This window comes from Manacus candei, unplaced genomic scaffold (assembly GCF_025592945.1).
Source record: "Manacus candei isolate 608988 ecotype Guabito, Panama unplaced genomic scaffold, ASM2559294v1 h1tg000008l, whole genome shotgun sequence".
Lineage (NCBI taxonomy): Eukaryota > Metazoa > Chordata > Aves > Passeriformes > Pipridae > Manacus > Manacus candei.
Genome location: NW_026138056.1, coordinates 16,564,744 through 16,586,010, shown reverse-complemented (window position 1 = coordinate 16,586,010; position 21,267 = coordinate 16,564,744). Strand labels below are relative to the sequence as shown.

Here is a 21,267-nt window from a genome sequence, read left to right as displayed (position 1 = left end):
AAATATCTGTGCAACAAGGTCAGATTTGGATGACAATATGGTATAGAAATAAATAAAATTGTATTTCCTACTTTTCCCAGGTCTTTTTTCCAGTTCTGTTGCTTCCTAATGGCAGGAGGCATGTTTCTCCCATTTTCCAGTAATACCTTTTGATTCCTCTTGCAGATGAAGCTTCATGGAAGATCTTTTCAGGTTGCAGCAGGTAATGCATGTGGTATGGAAATAGCTCTGCAGCAATTATATTCATTCTTAACTGTTTTACGATGGATTTTTGCTTCAGAAGGTTTTTCATTAGACTCCTAAGACTAACACAGTTGATTCTCAGAATACAGCATGAGTTGATTCTCATGAGCAATAGAAACACAGAGTGAACTCTTGGTTTTAGTGTGTCAGGACAGTACAGAATTGCTGCAAATGCAGTTGCTCCACACATTGCCCTGTAGAAGAGCAAACTCTTCCCTCATAAATTTAAATAAATGTGGACCTCAGAAATAGGCATAGATTTCTCACAATGATTAGCTTTCTCTCTTGGATAGGCTGATGAAGTACCTGCTCCTATGTCATGTCTTAATGTCACTGCTGCACCATTCCTCTTTCTCTCTTGAGCTCAGGCTGGACCATCACCTCTTTAGAATGTTAATATGAACACTGCTCTTTACTGTTTTCAACCTGTCTCTGCAGCTTCCAAACTACTCTGTGGCTCTTCTTTCCCAACATTTCACATCAGCAGCACTGAGTTATTACTTCTTAAATTTAAGTGCTGGAGTTTTGGTAACCTGCCCATTTCAGTCCTCTTTTGGTCAGCTAATTCATCGGGTTTACTTTGTTCAATGACCAATGAGAATCATATTTTTCTTTGGTAAGCAACATAGATGGCAAGAAATCTGCTTACTCCTCTTTCAGCTCTTAATTAGAAAGGGGGAAATGCTTCCAGGGAAAATGACTGAAAGTAAAAGCCTTCATATATATATGCTTTGTGTTCAGGGTTTCCTTATCCTTGGGAAAAAATCTCAAATGATTTCTCGGAGGATTTGGCTCACTGTTGCTCCAGGTACTCTTGATGATGTGTCCCATTTTTAACCAAAAGACGGACATTTTCTCTGGAGTATTATCAAACATTGTCCCTTTTATGTCTCTTATTTAATGAGGTCTCACAGGTATGTATTACATTATCAAGATTACTATCCTCTACTCTGGGTAGCTATGAAGTCCACAACAACTTCAAAGGGTATTCTGGAAAGGCTGCCTATGATTTTCTAATTTTTTATGACAACTCTTTCTTGCTAATATGTTAATAGAGATTGCTTAATCCTTCTCCACTTATTTTGTTACACTGCCATAGCATTTCAGCTTAATTTAAATGATTCTTCTACCAACTGTTTAGTTTCTTTATTGTCATCTGGTATTCACTCACAACCACTGAGGTCCAGAGAAGTCTGTTGCAATCAATGTCCCTTAAAACATACCTTTTTTGTTTCACATGAAGCTATGGCTTGACACACCACCACTGATGTGAGTCTGGTAAAAATACAGTTCCCTAAAAATGCTTTATGTTAAAAAAGCTTCATTTCCAAACTTCTCCTGTTTTATCTCCACCACTAGTTCGCTCCACTAAACCTCTCAGGAGAGACCTGTGTCCCGCCATTTTAAAAGCATAATTTTCAGCAACACATAGTAGAACCAACAATAAGGGTATCACATCCCCTCTGCCTATATATAAATACAATGGAAATAAACCACATGGAATCACTTCTAGAGAGTTCTACAATGACGTTGAGTTATAAGATATTTAAGCTAACTACTTAGAAGCAACTGAAGCTGGAAGTCAGATATAAACTAAATATAAAATGGTTACTTTGTCTCCTTTTGAGAATCCTTCTGATTGCCCTGTCGCTGTTGTGTACAAGTAGTCTGTTCCTACTTATACCTTGGACACCTATCTCAGTGCCTTCAGTTATAACACTGATCTCCTTAGGTTCTCTGTACAATAAACAGTGACAGACAGGACATCAAAGGTAGTCACGTTTCAAGTCAGTGTTTGGCAAAATGTAATTTTTTGAACAAAGTCCTTCAGTCTGAGTTTTAAAGTATTTTTCTTTTCATATGTGGATTACTATTGAGTAAAGTGATGGAGAAATTATGATAAAAATAAAACACCCCTCAGAGGTCTCAGTCGTGTTGCACCTGGTTTGGAATTGTCAAAATTAAAGAAATATGGGAGAAACTTTGTGATCATGTGAGCTGAACTGACTTTTAATAAAAAGTTGAGCATTTTTCTTTTCTTGTACTAATAATTCATGAATATGGCTTTCTCCTTCAGATGTGCCTTCACTAATATAATGTTTTACTTCACATTTTTCAGAAGTGTGATTTTTTTATTGTTGTTTGGCTTTAATTTTATACTCTAATAAATGACTTTTACAAAACTGACTTAAATTCTTAAAGACAACTAAGACATTGCATGTTAATTTTTAGTCTGGTTACTACGCTGAAAAAACCTGGGAAAAAAATTATCTCCCATCAAAGTAGGAAGACTTTGCTGTCTCAAAAGCCATTTGATTTGCATAAAGAGTTCTCACCTAAACTCTGAAGAAAAATTGTTCATGGACTCTTGGCTGAGATTTCAATGAGACCAGATTTCACTCCCATATCTCCACATAGCTTAAGAAAGTGGTAGATGCAAAAATTAACTGACATAAATCCTGATTCAAAGTTGGCATAAAGATCCCAGGAAACAAATCATAGAAATTCTAGAAAAAACCAAAAAGAATGCCTCAAACCAGAACCATGGACATTGGTCACATTGCTTATTTAGCCATGATTCCTGTGTCATGAACCTTGGATGGGTTCAGTGCTCTTTCAGGCTGTAATTCAGAAGTTTTTCATGCAAATTGCACTCATGTAAAAGCATGACTACAAAAACAATTAGGAAATTATTGTACTTAGTTAGACATTTGTGTATATACTTTTGATCCATTAAATGGCAATAAGAAACTGTGATTTATAAACCACGTACTGAGTGGAAACTTGAGTTAATTGGACAGCTACCATCTCATCTGGACAGATTTAGGTGGCTGTCTGAAACTCACATTATTTAGCTCATCAAGACAAGTGAGGTCATGACATTACTAGAAGTGATATCTTCTGAAAAGTTTACAAAACACTTTCTGTCTTTAAAAGGCTATGTGGCATTTTCCACTGAAATAATACAGAAATCTGCTATTAAAATAAAATAATTCCAATTATTTTTACTCTAGAAATTTCACAAACACCTGTCCTTCTTTGTATCTGTACTGTCTGACTCCTAGCCTTAAAGAGTAGGCAGTATGTATTTTATATAGCTCTGAGCACATAATTGGTACCTAGTGTATAGTAAAAAATGAGTGGCCATAATCAACCACTGATAGAATATTTTTTTATTTGGCTATTTACCAAAATCTTGTTTGGATATCAGTATCCCACATGACTGTTTTTCTCCCCTCTGGTCTATGCTGAAGAAGTAATTTGTAATTCAGCTGCATAGAAAAATAGCAAACAACATCATTCATTCTAGGGCAAAATGTACTTCAGAATCCTCTTCGAGTGGGAGATGGCTTGGCAGTGGGAAGCTATTTAAATTAGCTGCTGTTCTCACTTCCATTTATAACACCTGTACTATTTGAAATTGGCATGTTGGCTCCTCAGCGATCTATTTTCATAAAAATCGGTCATCCCTGCAGCATTTGTAAGCACACATGCTCAGAAATCCATGTATGGGATTACAAGGGCTCAATAAACAAAATGCCTACTTCCACACTGCATGAATTCTACAAGGAAAAGGATAAGACATATATAAAAAGATAAGAGTAATGACATATTATGCCACTAAAAATAAATATACACCAGCACACTAAGTCAAATAGTAAATCTCAGGGACTACTGTTCTACTCAGTCGTTTTACCTGTTGATCCTTTTCCTGTTATGGAACACCATTTAGACCCAGCAGGTGAAACTCTTGAGTCCTAGGTCCACCAGTAAAAGCAACTCCCATTAGAGAGACTTCTAGCAAAATTCAGCACCTTTATAACCTCTTTGATTTTCATTTTTGATTAACTGTCCTAAATATGATAACTGTATGAGAAGGAAGGGCATACCTGACCCTGGTAAATGTAAGGGCAAATTCTATGCTCAAGAATAGATGTATCTTTCAGGAAAAGAAAATGTAAAGTTCAAAACCTGCTTTAATGCATAATTGCACCAAGATGACTTTTCTTTCCTGCTTTATTATGGGGCCAGCCTCTTCAAATAGGCTAGAGGTGAGGGCTCTATTATTGTTGTTTGTTATTACTAGGATAATAATTATTATTTTAGTGGAAATAAGATTAAATCTTGAGCAAAGCACAGACGAGTTAGACACTGGCTATGACTATCAGGTAAGAGAAGTAGAGAACATCTTGGGCCAGCAAAGCTGATGTTCGGTATTCTGACACAGATACCAGTTTTTCCAATTAGGAACTTATGACTAAAGATCATTACTACTGCAGATAGCACTGCAGCTTTTACTACAGTATTCAGTGCATGTCTTAGCAATCGTGCATAAAACTGGGAACATCTCTGGACTTGCTGATTAACTTGATTTACTGAGGGGTCATTTAATTCGTTGATGGATTCTCAGCCCCAGGGGGATCTGAGGTAGATATGAAAGGAGGATGACATATGCATCAGCCTGCTTAATCAATCATGAAAAAATAAAGCAACATGCCTTTGGTAGAAGAGCAGGCAAAACTGAGTCCAGATTCTTGATTCTGAATCCAGTGGGTCTGTGAGGACCATAATACAGGCCAGGAAACTTCATCCACACAATTATTTTAATATACCACCTCATCAGTATAACAGAAGATAAATTTTGTATATTTTCAGCTGGCTCAGTAAAAGTTATTAAGAAAGTTATCATTAACTATGGTGCCTAAAAGATAATTCACATGGAAAATTGTACAATGTAAAGTTTTATTTCAGTCTGAAGCTCAGCTCGAATTAAATAATATTCTAATGCTTGCATAAGCATTATAATGAGTATAAAAATTACTGGATTTAATATTATTACTGTTAAATTTTAAAAATAAAAGCAATTTTTAAATATACAATATATAGCCATTCCTATATATGTTTATACGTACACACAAAAACTTGTATGAAAGTGTGTCTTTTTACAGAAATGTAGCAATCTGCGAGGAAAAAGAAAACTGCTGCCTAATAATATGTTCAGAAACAGTTTTCCCTGCAGAAATGCAGACACCATTACATAACGTCCTTGATCATAAACTCTTCTAGTACAGGCCCTACTAATTAGGCAAAGGCATCATTAGCAGTGCTTTGGTGGTTTGGTATGAGACTGAAGAGGAGGAACTGGCAAATTAAATAGATTGCTCTGCGAAATACATGTAGCATTATATATTTTATATGAAAGAAAAGACGCTAATACATTTTGAAGATTACGCATCCAAAAAAGTTGTTATATGCTAGTAAGAGTTTCTATGGAAGTGCTAAACAGTGTGTTGCTAATTTTAGGGAGAGGGGCTGTAGTTCAATAAATACATATTATACTCTTTAATGAGCATTATAAAGTATGCATGCATATCAAATTTCTAAATCAGTTCCAGAAATATTGGCTTTTGCGTTTGGTAAGACATAACATTGTTGCTTTACTTTATATTAATATAGGTTTTTCAATAACATTTACCCAATAAGAAAAAGCTTGTACCTACTGATATTAGGTTTTAATTCCAACCTTTAGAACCCATATGCTAGAAATCACTCATGTTAAGTATTCCTATTCCTGTCCAGCCAGAGTCTTCACTGACAGGAGTAGAACAGTTATAATGTGGAAAAAATCAATAACAAACTTCAGGATTTTCAGAGAACTGTAAAAGAAGACAACTAAAGGCAGAGAGTTTATATTCCACCTTCTCTGCTCCTGTTTCTCCCTTCTCAAACATTTCTAGTTTTGCATATCTTTAAATACTGACTGTAAGTGTTGCATTCTGTCAATTTTTTTAATGTACAACTCATGAAACAGCCCCACGCTGCCCCACAAGTTGAAAACTTTGTATCTTCATTTCATGCTTTGTCAGAAAGCAGGAATAATTACACAATACTAAAGGAAATCTTGGCAAGTCACAAAAGAGAATTCTCAAAAGGGAGATCTTGCTTATGTTTTTACTGCTCGAATTGTGCCTACTCTTTGAGATGACCCAAAAACTGTAGTTCAATAAACACTGAAAGTACAAAGATTCTTTCTCTCCTCCTCTCCCATGTTCCTTTACACACATTAATGTAGGAGGCTCATAAAAGTGAAGCAGCAGGAATGAGGGCCTTTATTTAGCTGAGGCATAATAATTTAATATAAGTGTAATGCACATAATGTGTTGACTTGCAAATGGAATAACCTCAGATCTTCAAATGCACGCTTTCAATAAAACAGTATTTTACAGACACTTTTTTAAACTAACATGTTCAGACAATTTATGCCTTGTCTATTATCTATTCATGAACCTGCTTCTCCCTTATACACTTGAAATAAATGTTGAATTGACTTTCTAACTAATTATAGAACAGTGTTAAGCAAGCCTCAGCACAGTAACTTCAGCTGTAGTGTCCAGGATGATTTATGTATATACTAGTACTTGGTACTTGGATTTCTTGGAAATAAGGAGCTATGTGAGATGAACTGCTTGTCTTGTATTTGTAGTACACTATTTCAGCAGCCAAATATAAGCAGTACTCTTCCAGGGTCATTCCTTCACATTAGAGAAATGAAAGTGAGGTTTACTAACTGAAATTTACATTCATCTGTACAGTCTATTCAATCCTGAAAATATCCTTTATTTTTTCACCCTGAAAGTTCTTTCCTCTCATCAACAAAATGGATACCAAAATAGAAGAAATCCTTCTAAAAATATGTCCTTACATATATTCTGTCATACCCTGCATAGTCATCCTTCAAATTGCAAATTAGTAAATTAAAAAATAAATTCAATTAATGAATTTGATTATTTTAAACTAATGCACATCAAAATGATATTTAATATATATAGCTGTGTTTCAGGCATAAATTCTCAGGAACTCAGAGCTATCAACATCACTTTCTCAGCATCCATTTGGCTGAGAATTTTCATTTCAGTAGAGATTCCAGTCCCTATAGCTAAAGTGTTCATCAGGTTTAATAAATAAATTAAAAAAAGGTCCAACTCTTACTGTAAAAGAGTGAACAACCTTCAGTAATTCTGTGATGAGAAATCCATCATGTTAAGTCCGGGCCCTAGCTGAACCTGCAGATTTTCCTTCTGATAATCTGCAGCTGTCAATTAGAGCTTGATTTTTTCATCCTCCTCACCTGCTCTCAGCCTACCCCTTTGATGGCTCTGGTCTAAGTAGAGACATCACTGCTAGTGCTGTTTATTGAAAGGAAGAGAGAATAAAGCCCTCATATGCAATTTACTGTTGCTTTTAGGGTTGTTTTATCAGAGATTAGTAAAATTTTTGCTCTCTCTGATGTTGCAGGTCAATGTTAAATTCAGTTTATTCCTCACACTGAATCTTGTACCAGTCATTGTTATGAGCAGCCAAAATGTTTTGACATATATTTTTGTGTTCTTTCACTGAAATACTACATATTTTTTTAGAATTATGTTTGCTCTGAAATTCACAACATTTTGAATTAGATACACACTTGGGGTATGTCTCAAGGACGTTTTACTTGCCTGCAGCCTATCACCATGTGCCCATAAAGACTTCATCCACTTTAATGTAACATGTGCATAAAACATGGGGGGACAGGGTTGAGGGAGACATGGGACAACACGCCAACAAGAGAAGCAATTTCTGAGACGACTAGCCCATAAAAGAGCTCTTAAACAAAATTCCCACTAGACATCGCAGGAACATATCCTGTCAGCATGTTTCAGGAATGCTATTTTTCAGCCTAAAAGTCAAGGTTTTATTGAAGCAAAAGATTGTGCTTCAATCCTGCCCCCTGTTTTACAGCCACACTGTGGATTCTTTCAGTCCATTTTCCTTCTTTAGAGTTGGCTCAGTATAAATGATATGAGTACCTGATCTTTCTGAGCTTCTGATATGATCTAGATTATTTCTTGGCCACAGCAAAATACTTCTGGGGTTTTGTTGGCATTTTTTTTTCTTAACCAGAGACAGAAAGATGTATGTCCTGGAGACAGGCTGATCCATTCCAGGATTAAAAGAACTGCTGTTTTTCCTGGATATCCTTTCTATCTCATTTCTCTATTATTTCTTCGTAAGTGCTAAAATGGTGCTTGTTTCTGTGTTGATTTTTTTAATTAGTTCAGAGAACAACTGGGGGAGAGGAGAAAGATTGAATGAGCATTGAGATCAACTTAATCTCCGTGAGTCCCTGAGCCATAGTGCTCCCTACATATAATTAGGATTTCACATAACTGTAAATGACTATCAACACCATTCACCTTGTGATGTTTTTGGGTTTTTTTACTTCAAATCCACCATCAATGAATTTACATTTATTTATTATGCAAAGCACTTTTGATTTCAGTGTATTTCAATATTAAGTGACATTGAAGAAGAAATGCCTCCAGTTTAAAAAAATCTCAAGAGACTTTCCTGTTTGGGGGTGGAACTAAATGGTGTCAGTGCGAGCAAGATAAATATACAGAGGATATCAGTTTTTGACTGTTATTGTACAGAAAAAGGGCTACTGAAGAATTTTTTTAGCCAATAAATTTTAGTCTTTACTCTTGGCAAGTCTTTCTTTAAAATATATAATAAATGTTGTGGGTGTTTAATGTCCAAAGAGAAGAGAAGGGACATCCATTTTCAGAATTAGTCATAAAGGCCTCATATAACTTCATAATGCCTAGCTGTTGATGCCTTTCAAGATTAATGTTTAATACTGTGTTGTAAAAATGCAGAATAAAAATCAGTCCTTACACGAGACAGTTACAGCCTATGCACATTTACCTCGGAAGGTCTGAGCTGACCCGCTTAGTAACTGGAGCTCTATTTTAGTGGCGTGTAGGTGTTTAAAAAGTGTTTATACCACAAAGCTGCCCCCTCCAGACGACAAACCAGCTATATTCGCAGTATGCTGACAGATAAACAGAGAACAACTCCCCCACTAAATACATTAAACAATAATGGCATAAGATTAATGTAGGACAATAATTTTAACATCAATTAAAACTACTAGTGAAAGTAACAATCTGTTTGTGTAATGCATTTCAGCTTGCCAGTCTTTTGCAACAACATTAGAAATAATTATAAAGCAACTAATGCTTGATTAGAAACATATGTTTCTGGAATGCACAAAATGAAAAGAAAGAGAATTTTTAGGTGGAGGGTTATGTTGTTTTTTCCTAAAGTTATTGTGGTTTTTGCAGGTGGGCATTTTATTGTGGCAGAATGTGAAATGATTACTACATACAACATACATTTACCTTGCCTTTTATATTCAAGACTTCACTCAATCTACTACTGCCATGGAGAAATCATGTAGCCACTTACACATCCTGTCACTTTGATTCTATAGCAATTCTAGGTTTCGTCTGAACTTAAATATATGGTAAGTCTGAGCTGGAGTCATGACAGCATTAAATTAACCTGGGTACAATACAATGGGAAAATATCTATTCAAAGGAACTTATTTCATTGTGTATTTTACCCCTAGTATTATCTTTTCACTACTGCACTATTATGAGATAGCGAAATGTGAAATGTGTAGGTTCTTAGAAATGTATATCCAAATATATTTAAAAGGTAGAATGTTTATTTTCAAGATGAAGAAGCGACTCTATATACAACGTAATAATGGAATTAAAAACAAAAAAGTGCGATACGTGTCATCAAAGAGAGGATTGATTTTTTTTTTAAAATTAAATTTTAAAAAAATTAATTTCTGTCCTATTTCTTACAAGTAGTTAGTTGCAATGAGTAGAATTCTTCAAACATATTATTATTTGTGATATTAAGAAATGTATTCATTAAATTCCATTTACAAGTGAATTGAGTGGTGCTTCAGGGTCCAAGATTTCAAACTGACCAACATTTTGATGCCATATCAAAACTACACCATCACATTTTTCCTTCTCATTTGGCTCCCTTAGTTTGTAAACTACAGAGTCTGAAACATACCCAAGGAGCCTGGCTTTTAGCTTTGAATCACAGAAGCAAAAAAGCACATCTCCAGCTGCTTCCACCTATTGATCCACTCTTATTGTGCTGAAATACTTCTTGAAGACAGTGTAGCTGGATATTAAACAAAATGATGCAACTTGTTTGGAAATCAGTGTCAAGATCCTCAAAGAGGAGGTGGAATCAGCACTTTAAAACTTTACTTGTTATTTGGGTCATGCATTCCTGCATAACCCCTGAACTGCTGTTCATAGAGAAATTCAAGTTGGTACCAGTGGGGAAGATCTTTAAAGGTGAGGGTGATCAACCCCTAAAAATTTTACTAGGGTGTTTTACAGAACTCTCCATCACTGACTACTTCAAAGTCAGGATAAGTTGTTTTTTGACAATAAAACAAAAAAAACCAACAGAAAACAAAACAAAAGGAAAACAAAATCTGAATAATGTCTTTTTAAAAAACTATTTCCAGTATTGATGCATTTCTCCTAGACATCTTGGCTTCAGTATGCCCAGGAGATGATCCCTGCAGGATGATTGGTGCTCCTCTACAAACTGACAAAATGGTTTTATCTTGCATCCAGTAGGGCTACCTCAAAGAAACATGTAAAGGGAGATTATAGGTTCTGCTTTACGGGTATAAATGACAATTAATTTTGTTGAAGCCAAAGATGATTCAAGTCTAAAAGAAATGCAGTGGCTAATATAGCTGAGAAAAGAAACTGTTTGACTGCACGAATCCTTTTTTTCCTGTTATGAGTTACTCTAGCAGTATATCTCTGTCCAGATCACGCCCTGCCATTGTGACTACAAGCACTTTTAGAATTCCCTTTTTGAGAAAAAGCCAATCGAGTGCCTCTGAACATACCACTGAGTACTGCAGCTGGGAAAGAGTACACTCTTTTGGTGTAGGTTTGGGAAAATGATCTCTTTCTTCAGAGTTTCTGAGAGAGATGGAATGGGGAAAAAAGGAAAAAATATGCTTTTCCACAGCTTCCTCCCAATACATTGATATGATTCTCTTCCCCATTAGTGATAGCCTCTATTACAAAGACCTATCTTCCAGTGATTGCATGCAGTATATTTCACATCTGGTACTGCCAGAATGGCTTAAAATGGCATATGACAGAGTGCACGACGAAAGAGAGATGACAGAAATCCCTCCATCACTGAAGAGTCAGCCAGGGCACCGAGCATGGTCATGGTCAAAATTTTCAGCCACCAGTTGTAAGTGCAATAGTTCGAGAAATGTTTTGCAAACAGCATTAATCCTGGTAGAAACGGCTGAAAAACCCTGCTTGGGTTTTCCTTCATGGAAGAGTTGAGAAGTGACAATTATAGAGAGTCTGCTTTCAAGAAGAAATAATACATGATTAGTTAAGATAATAAAAAAACTAAAGAGGGATTTGCAATTATTTTAAAATATCAGAACGTTGTAATATCATAAAGACAAATGACCCTAACAAATAAATTACAGAGATATTACTTACTCCTAACAACTCAAAATGAGTTTGACTTGCTGTTTGATTTGCTCTTCATTCTTATTTGAAAACCAGTTTTATTCACTTGGGTTTATTTATCATTCTTGCTTCTGCAGAAAAAGCAATTATGCCAAAAAAATCCCATTAGACTGCAATAGCTATAGTCTTTAGAGTTAATCCTCACTATTGTCCATCCACAATATGCAGTATTGCTTACCTCACATGCAGGCAAAAAAGCCTTTGGAAAGAAATGTAACTTTATGGCTTTTCTTCCAAACCACGACAAATGGGAGGAAAAATACTTCATCATAATGAATTTCTGTCTCTAAATGTGGTCAATAAAAAGATTTCATCCTTCTTGAACCAAAACAAATTATATAAGATTTTTCTTTTATTTTGACTCCTAAAATAGAGCATTACTAGGATCATGAGAATATGACTTCAGTTTTCTCTTGGGAAAGAAATGGAAGCCCATTATTAAATATCACTGCTATATGCATGTTTGAGAAAAAAAAAAGAAGTCTTTCTCAAGTCCAGCTCTCCATTTCTAATTTGGTTTTGATAATTGGATCTAACTTAGTACTTCCATACTGGCACAAGTCCTGTTTCTGATACTTATTTTTTCCAAGTGGATAGCAATACACAAATTAACTTCATCAAAATAAATCTCTACCTATAGACCTTCTAACAGGAAAAAGCATTTTTTTGTACTGTAATTAAACATTTGTACCTGTCTTGCCCAGATAGGTATATGAAATCATATTATTTTCCTATTTTTCTTATTCTAAGTTGTATTTAAACTATACAATATAGCTTCCCTTTTGTATTTATCACAGCTTCTCTTTAAATCTTTTAAATTTTGGCTTTCCCCTCCTCCCAAAGTTACATTGTATTGGCATTTAAATCAAGAAAATTAACATTTCCCTATCACCATCAAGTAACAAGATGCAGCCCTTTGATAGCAAGCACTTTCATGTCCCATTAACCCATATACTCTCAGGAGTTTGTTATAACAACACTGGAGGTTATTTAATTGAGTTGATTCATTGCATACTTTGAAGAACTGGCAGAAATCACTATGAGTTGTCAGTGGTGCCACTCCAATGCTGAGCTGATCACAGTAAAAGGTGATGTGGATGGCAGGAGGACACCTCTCTAGCGTGGAGGTTTCTATCACCATGATGCCATTACAAAAAAAAGTAGCTCATAGAGCCTACTACCAGCCTTGCTGCCTCAACAACAACAAAAGTGCTTTGATTTTTTTGTGGGTCTTAACAGCTTATCAGCTCTTTAAGCCTCTTCTGCACTCCATTTTTTGACTATATAAGAACAGAAACACCTTAAGCTCAACAAGTAGTAGGGAAGCTTGTCAATTCTGAAATGAGTATATCTCATGTGTAATAATAGGGCTACAGCGTCTATTTCTTCTGTGATTTCAAGCATCTTCAAAGAGAGACACAATCACCTTCTTGCAACACATAAGTTGTCTTTTTCTCTTCCTTTACAACATGATCTTATATAAAAAGTTGTTAGGGTCTTTTTCCTAGCCTGTGTTCCTTTTTCACCTCGCATCAGACTTTGAAGTGACTAAAGGAAGAACGTGACACACACAACACAGACCTCTGAGGGAATTTTAAATTTTAAAAATTTTTCATGTTAAAAAAAAAAATACACTTTCCAAAAACCCCCAGACCACCCACTAACTGCACCACAAAGAACATGGAACACCAGGTTGTTATTGAAAGCCAAAGATAAACCAGACCAACTACTGATTAAATATTTATTAATAAAAAATCTTAGCATAAAAAAGCTCATTCTGTACACTTAAAGGACAAAGATGAAACTATACAATAGCAGTAAAGTAAGACACATAACAAGTCAATTTAAGGACCCTTGAAATTATGCTTTCAGAATTGTGTTCTTGTCTGTTGTCACCTGCCATGCATTTATTGTCTTCACGGAGACTGTAAGCCTCCTGAAGAAGCCACTTGATACACTTTGAAGTTATGCACAGCCATGACAACCATTAACCCATAGTAAAAACATGTTGGTTACATTAATATTTGCTACTGTTAGTTCATCCAGTGATGGACAAACATCAGGCAGGTTTACTGATAATACATCAAAGAGTTGCATAGATAATTGATATAAATTTTATCATCCAGTCAAATATGTTATTTGCCATATTCTCTGATGCATTTCAGTCATACCCAGTAGAATAAGTAATCTGATGTACTAATTAGCTTCATTTGGTCTTCAGCATTGCAATATTACAGTGTCTTTCAAGAGCATGAATCACAGCAAAGGTTGACTTGGATAATAACAGTGTCATTACCTTGAGTGGAACATTTTGCCAGATCTAGCACATAACTAAGCTGACAGAGAGCAGAATATTGATAGAATTAGTCACCTAAGAACAAGTAGCTCTTCAAGCCACAACAAAGTGAGTGAGAGAAATCTAAAACAGAGCTGGGAGTATGAACTCTGATTAAGGTTGCTTTTGTCCTTGGAAAATGTCAGTGTCCACTAGGATTACTGGTTCCTTGTCCATCTCCTATATTCTGTCCTCAGAAACCAACACGCATAGATATGAATGAAAGTTGTACCTGGGTATTTGAGGTTAGGATCTATGCACCCTGCTTGACCAAAGAGACGAAACAGATTACTGTTTCTTCATGTAACTGGGCTTTCTAAAATCAAAGCAATTGACAATCATTCTTGTAAACTTACTCTCTGTAACTGGTACACAAATACTTGATGGAAGACATGTACCATATAGCAGTCCTACTCCGGACTATAGATCTCAATCTTTGTATCACTGTGACTGCCTGTAGAGCTGATATCTTAAAGGTAACTTAACCCATTGCAAAGTCATCCAATACAGATTCTTCTCCTAAACCTACAATCTTACCTTTATTGTAATTTTTTCTCTAATTATTCAGTTCATCTGGATATTTAATCCTAGTTACTTCCATTAGAGAGACATCTCAAATTATACAATTCTGTAAAGAACACGGTGGGCCATGGACACATCCATTAAGCAATACCATTTAAGCTACTGACAAATATTTTGAAAATACACTTTTCCACTTTCCTAAAGGTTTTGTTTTCTTCTTGCAGCTGAACCCAGATGTTAGGAAGATCCCAAGCCTCTTGGAAAAACAGGTCTGTATATAGCATCTCAGTCAGTAAGGCCATCACACTGTTCTTTCAACTATTGGTACTGCAGAAATACATATAAAACTGTTATGAGTAGAATTTTCATTGTATTTTCCTCAAAGATATTTATCTGTTTAAGTATTTTCAAATGCATTCATATCATCTTTTTAACATAAAGTAAAACGGGTAAACTGTATAAATGGGTGTGCAAGTTCTATGGGTAGAAGATTAAATAAATAGCACCATAAATATGAAACAGTAACAGACTGTAACACATTCATAATGTGCAGTAGCATATGATTCCATTTATTAAAATGAAAACACGGGAAGCTTCCATAGCCCTGAACAAAAGATACTCCAAGTGTAAGTCATGAAAATAGCATTGCACCCTCCAGAGGGTTTTAGTGGATTATGACTTGTTTAGTAACACTTTGAGCAAAAGGAAAATGCAGCAAGTTATCCCCACCGTTGTAAAAACAGAACTCACCTGCTTGCTGATAGTGTTTTTCTGCCAACAGGTGGTGGAGATGGTTCACTATGGAAGAAGCTTTTTATCCACCAATATTTATCAATTAAGTCAGGTAACCCTGCCAAAGGAGGAAAAGACCACATTATTAGATACTGTCTGAATAACAAACAGGCAAAACTGAAGACTGTTTCAAAGAAGGGAAGAATACCATGAAATATTTTTTCCTGGTCTGTAATGTTCGTGGCATCTGAACAGCAGGAGGAGCTGGAAGAAACACTGGATTCAGAGTTCAGTCTTGCTGTTCATGGAAAACAGAGACACACATAATTTAAAAAGTGCTTTGAAAGCCTGCACTATTTCTATGTCAAAAGTTTTTCAGACCTGCTGCTATATTGAAGGAATCAAGTTTACTGAGCTACAGAGTATAACTTCTATATTATATACACCATTCTACTACAGTTGTTTTTATAAAAACTTTTTTATCAGTTGCTCTCTCAGTCTACTTTGCTTCACTTAAAAGCATACTGAGATCTATTCGGACAACTTTCACCAAAATTACTGGAAAAGCTTATGATCCTCCACATTGCTATCAAAACAAGAAAGTCTATACTTGAAGTATAGACTTCAAGTCCAAAACAACCTAATTGCTATAGTTTCCATTGTAATACAACCATATACTACGCTCACACAACAGTATCCATCCTGTACAATGGAATCCTAATACACCACATGTACTCTCAAAATGGTGATTATTTCACATATTTAGAAACAAAATGTGAATTGATTTTGTGTTGTGTTTAAGCTTGCAAAGTAAACACAAAGCACAGGTAGAAGCTGTGAATAGGTGAATAACCAGAAGCAAATGCTCATTAACACTAAGTTCCTTGGTATGAAAACCTCTCCAAGAAATTAAAAACTACTGCACAGAGACATGCCTTTAGCTCATCCAGACATCATCTGAAACACTTTCTGACCTTTCCCGAGTGCAAACAACCCGGGGATCTCCTCGGGAGAGGCTCGGTGAGCTCAGCCTCCCTTAGTACGAGAGAATGGAAGAGGGGGAGAAGAACGGAGGGTGTGTTTGGGGATGACAGGCAGCTCCCAGCCCCCCTGAACACTCACTTCTGTAGTACTGGTTCTTGGCCAGGAGGCAGCCGGCGGAGGGTACTGAGGCCATGCCAGCGGCGCAATTGGGAATCCGCCTCTTTTCCGAGAGAAGCCCGCGGGTGGAAGGATGCGCTGTGCCGCCGGCAACCCGAGCCGCCCCTATATGGGCCACGGCGGGCGGCCCGCCCAGGGGGCGGTGGGACGGGACGGAAGAGAGCGAGGGAAGGAAAGGAGAGAGGGAGGGAGGAGGAGAGCCCCTGGCTGCTGTCGCCTAGCCCTTGCTCGGGTCGTCCCGGAGAGCCGCGGAGAGCCCCGCGTCCCCTCCCCGATCCCCTCGGTCTCTCTTCCTGCCTGTCATCTTTGAGCACTTCTCTGGAGTGCCACAGGCGGGGACTAAGAGCTGCAGCTTTAGTTATTCTCTGTGGGGAATGGGAAGAGAGGAGTGAGCAGACAGGCACCCGTTTCGGTAGAGATTTTTGGCTATGCCAAAACATGGCTGTTTAGAACATGACTGTGCATATACACTAAAGAAAGTGAGGCCAGAGGAATGATGTCCACTCTCACGGTAATGAGCAAAACCCACGAGCACACAGTCTTGGTAAAAAACTTAGTAATCCAAGATAGATAACAAAATAACTTTTACTTTCCCACAGATAAATGCACAGCTCCTTTACACTGTTGCAATCCCATATCTTGGCAAAACTTGTCCCACAGTGTGTGTCCTTATCTTGCATAATGATCAACAGAAAAAGTAACAAACAGCTTTGGGTATTTGACTTTCTCCTGCTCCTCAACAAAATGTTTGTTCTCTTTTTTTTTCCTAGCAGGAGCTGTGGGTAAGAACACAGCCATATGTGGTGTGAGATACCATGTCACTGCCACGTATCTGCTTAAATACTGTGTTCTATCTCAAATGATAAGGACATGGTCCATAATAGCTCTTAGCATATTTGTAAGGGTATAAACTATACCACAGGGAAACTTCCCGTAGAACAATACTCATTACAGCAGTTGTAACAGATAAGCATTGTGTATTTTCCTAGGCCTTTTTATTGACCTTCTGTCATGACAACGTTGTTGTCTTTCCCAAGCAAAGCCTGAAGGCTCATCTTTGTGAAATCTGCAAGATTGACACAGAAAATACTTTGGCTTGGTACCAAGCACTAGCACCAGTTACCTCATATGTTTATCTTGTTATGTTAAAAAGCACTGTAAGAGTAAAAATTACATCCCTACTACTTGGTAATGGACACCTAAATGTAACTGATCTATTAGCTTGTCATATAGCAATCACCTCTTTTCCTGTCTTAATAGTGAATTTCCATTTTGAAATGGTCAGCATTTCCTGTTCTATTTGTGGGCAATAAACATTTGCACCACCATAAATGCCCTCACACTGAGCACTCTGTATAACTGTCAGATCCATTCCATCAAAGAAGAGAAGCTTCTCCCCCAAGAGCCATAGGAAGTGCTCCTCTCGGACCATGGTAGTGGGCGTTTGTAGTGATAACGCTGTGTTCTAGACAGAGCTAGTAACATTATCAAGAATAGCATCTGTCATTCTCTTTCAGCTCTGAAATCCTGTTTAAATCTACTCATACGTTTGTCAAGGACACCATTAGAAAAGCTGTTTAGGCTTTAACATACCCATGGTCTAGGCACTGTATTTGGCAGGAACACTGACTTAAATAGTACTCTTCCAAACACCACAATATTTTGGAGCCATGCCAAAACACTCAAGAGCTGGGGAACACCAGGTCTGTGAAATTTTTAATTGCTTCCCTGCTGCATGCATATCATTTTACTATATCATTTAACATACATGGCCATTTGCCAGTTTTGTTCTGGAGACCTCTTTCATGCATTGCACTGGAACACAAAACACTTATTTAATGAGAAATTTTCCATCACTTCTCTCACTCGATCTGGCTTTATGTTCTATCTCTTAGATTTTCTTCAAGTAAGAATGCAGAATTTTCTGAATGTAGAACTACAAATTTCACCAGGGTTTTTTCTTACAGGGTCATTTTGGCAGAGTGCTTCTAAAACACTGGCACATTTATTTTAAAGCACTGCTACAAAACCAAGGCATGCTATTATCTTCAGTTAACACATGGGAATTCCGAGATCCAAAGGAGATAAGATAAAAGAATCCAGAAATCTTAGGTGTCTCATATGAGAGCTGCCTAGGCCTTTATTTTTTTATAACTATTTAACACTTTGCCATACTTCATTTACCCACTTATAACTGTCATTCACTTCAGATCCAGATTTAAGTACTCAGTGTGTTGATAAATCAGATTCTCATCAGACATTGTAAAAAATGGTTAGTGGCTACCTATGATAAATGTAAGTAACTCACATAGCATCAATGACAAACTCAGGGGCAAGGTTACAATTTAGCTTTCAAGACAGCATTCAATTGCCTTGCCCACTGACGTGTTCTTTTCTCCCTGGAAGCCTTTGTTGCATCACTACTCAAATTCTGTCACAAATATGGATGAAATCCTACTAAATGCCTACCATAATCTCTTTAACATTACAAACTCAGTTCATATCCTGGCTTTATGCAAAAACAGGCAAGGGCCCTATGAAATAAATAATACATAATCTGCAATTTTATAAAAATGCATTTACAGAACATATGCATTTCCAGCCTTTTGCCCGACTAATATTGTGACCTTAACAATGGTGTTCATTTAACATTCGTGTATGCTTAACTATAAAATGGGCACAACACTGAATTATATGTGATCCCATGAAACACGGACACTTATCAAAACAGTAACTTAAATTTTAAAATTAAATCAATATGACCCATTAAATAAATAAGTCTCCCACATAATTCTGCCAGGATTACCTGGTATAACCCTTTATTAGACATTAAAAGTAAACCATCACAGTCACAACAACAAAACCAAACAAACAGTTTATATTAAGCTTGACCTTAAAGCTGACCTGTTAATTATTCACTAGACAAGATTTTTCTAATAAACTTGCCTACTCTTTTACTTCCTGGAATATCCGTAAGCATGATGCCCATCTTTCTGGGGACTTGTTTTGGGTGTTTTCTTTTCATGAACTTTTGTGAAAATTTTTTACTTTTCCTTGTTACTTAAACTTCTGTAAAAGTAGTGTGGCATCAGAAACCGTAGAGTGCTGCTTCATTACGGTGTTCTTTGCATGATTGTACGGGTACTCTAATAATGTTTTGAGAGATGTGAATAATTTGAATGAAGGTATCTTTCCACATGGATATGCAGAAATATACAGTTTTGGAACATGAGGATGGAGTATTCCCACACAACCAGCTTCTGGAAGAGCAGATTTTGCATCTTTTTATTAATAAGTCTTATTACCCATCTGCAATTAGTATTTCAATCAAATTTTTAAAAGAAATTATTAATCATTATTAATCATTCTTATTTTAAGGGAATTGTGTCGTAAAATGACTCTCCATGAGAAGACTGAACTTTCCTGGGTAGTATTTCATAAAGAGTGTATTAACATTTTTAGAGAATTTTCAGAAATGTTTTCTTCATGGATCTTTCAGTGACTCTAATTATTTGCTATCTCAACAAATTATTATGCATACCTGTTCTGTGAAATTTTGGAAGGAATCTGTAAAAGAGGCTTGCGTTAAAGAAATTAAGTACTTCCACTATATAAAGTAACAAAACTTTGCTATGCAAAAATTATTATTGAAACCTGCTAGGTTTGTTAGCTACTTCCAAGGACCAGTGCCATCACTTACCATTTTCATTCATTTGTTTTACTCTTCAAATATTCCTCCAAGTCAAACAGCTCAGCAGGAATGCAGGGCTCATCTATCAAAACCAAGAGAATTTGAGGTATTGATGAAGAATTAAATGGTAGAGTAAGAGTTGGGAGGGGAATGGAAATTTATGTTGCACGCAGTCTGCAAAAGAGACACAGAACCATAAAGCTGTTTGGGAGAATCTGAGCATAGAAGGAACAAAAAAGGCCTTTTTCTTCACCACTGCAGTGTGTGGCACCACAGCAAATCATCAACTTTGTAGTAATGACCACTCCTGGTAGTGAAAGTAGTTCCTTACTGGGAGTTCTGGCACTTGCATTCGTTGTTACTTTAGGAGTTTACTCTGCTGCAGTGAATGGGAACTCACACCTAAGAACAAGAAAATGACAGTTATCTTAGCCCTATATATGTCACAAATGTCTGCTGATTTAATGAAAGCCATGTTATCAGAAGGACCAAACAGCCTGGCATAGAGGGCTCATTCTCGTAACATCTTGTTCTCCTTTTGTCTCCTCCAAAGCCACTATAAACACACACGGTATGTCCTTGTATATCTCCATCTTCTTTATTGCATTAAACACATCCAGCAAGTCATTCATATGTCTCAGATACCTGCTCCATTTTCTACTGGGACATCTGAAGAACATGCAGGTGTTAATCCACTCGCAAATCACATCAGCATGCAGAGGAGGAACGCTGGCTGTGTAGGACTTATCACACAACATCAGGTCAGATCTTCAGTTCATCATACTTGTTATTTCCTTCTTCTCCCACAATTTAACCAGTTGGCCTCAGAAGTGCAAACACCATCAGGACTGACCCAGAGACTCCGCCATTTTTTCTAGAGTTCCACACGCTTAGAATTTGTCTGAACTAGTAGTTTAAATACGCTTGGTACAATTCTTTGGCCCTGAAGACAACTGGTATAGAATGGTCTCTAGCCACATTGTTTTATACTGCAAAGTAATATGTTTGCATCCAAAATGTTTGTGAAGAATTGTCTCTTGCTTGTGTTAAATCCCATGCTGCCTGGGACTTTTTTGGGAAGAAGCCAGAGAAAACCCTAAGCCATTCCAGGACCTTTTCAATATTTTAATAGCATGGACAATCATGTTCTG

The 21,267-nt window shown here is 36.7% G+C and overlaps 1 protein-coding gene and 1 long non-coding RNA gene across 4 annotated transcripts in view; both read right to left on the bottom strand.

Annotated features, from left to right (window-relative positions):
- The window catches only part of LOC127461990 (uncharacterized), a 68,092-nt gene that overhangs the window by 8,541 nt on the left and 38,284 nt on the right, over nt 1-21,267 (bottom strand). The gene's annotated exons all lie outside the window — the stretch shown is intronic.
- Nucleotides 13,403-20,146, bottom strand: PPDPFL (pancreatic progenitor cell differentiation and proliferation factor like). 3 transcript variants are annotated; one of them, XM_051770146.1, is made up of 5 exons: nt 20,126-20,146; nt 16,387-16,790; nt 15,473-15,558; nt 15,283-15,382; nt 13,403-14,879 (listed from the first exon to the last, which is right to left on the bottom strand). In XM_051770146.1, exons 1-5 carry the CDS (start codon nt 20,132-20,134, stop codon nt 14,834-14,836), a joined length of 645 nt encoding a protein of 214 aa, XP_051626106.1. In that variant the 5' UTR covers nt 20,135-20,146; the 3' UTR covers nt 13,403-14,833. The 3 variants fall into 3 exon arrangements, with proteins under 3 accessions (XP_051626106.1, XP_051626115.1, XP_051626124.1); XM_051770155.1 differs by having other exon boundaries at nt 13,403-14,859; XM_051770164.1 differs by lacking the exon at nt 20,126-20,146 and having other exon boundaries at nt 15,473-15,562; nt 16,387-16,549.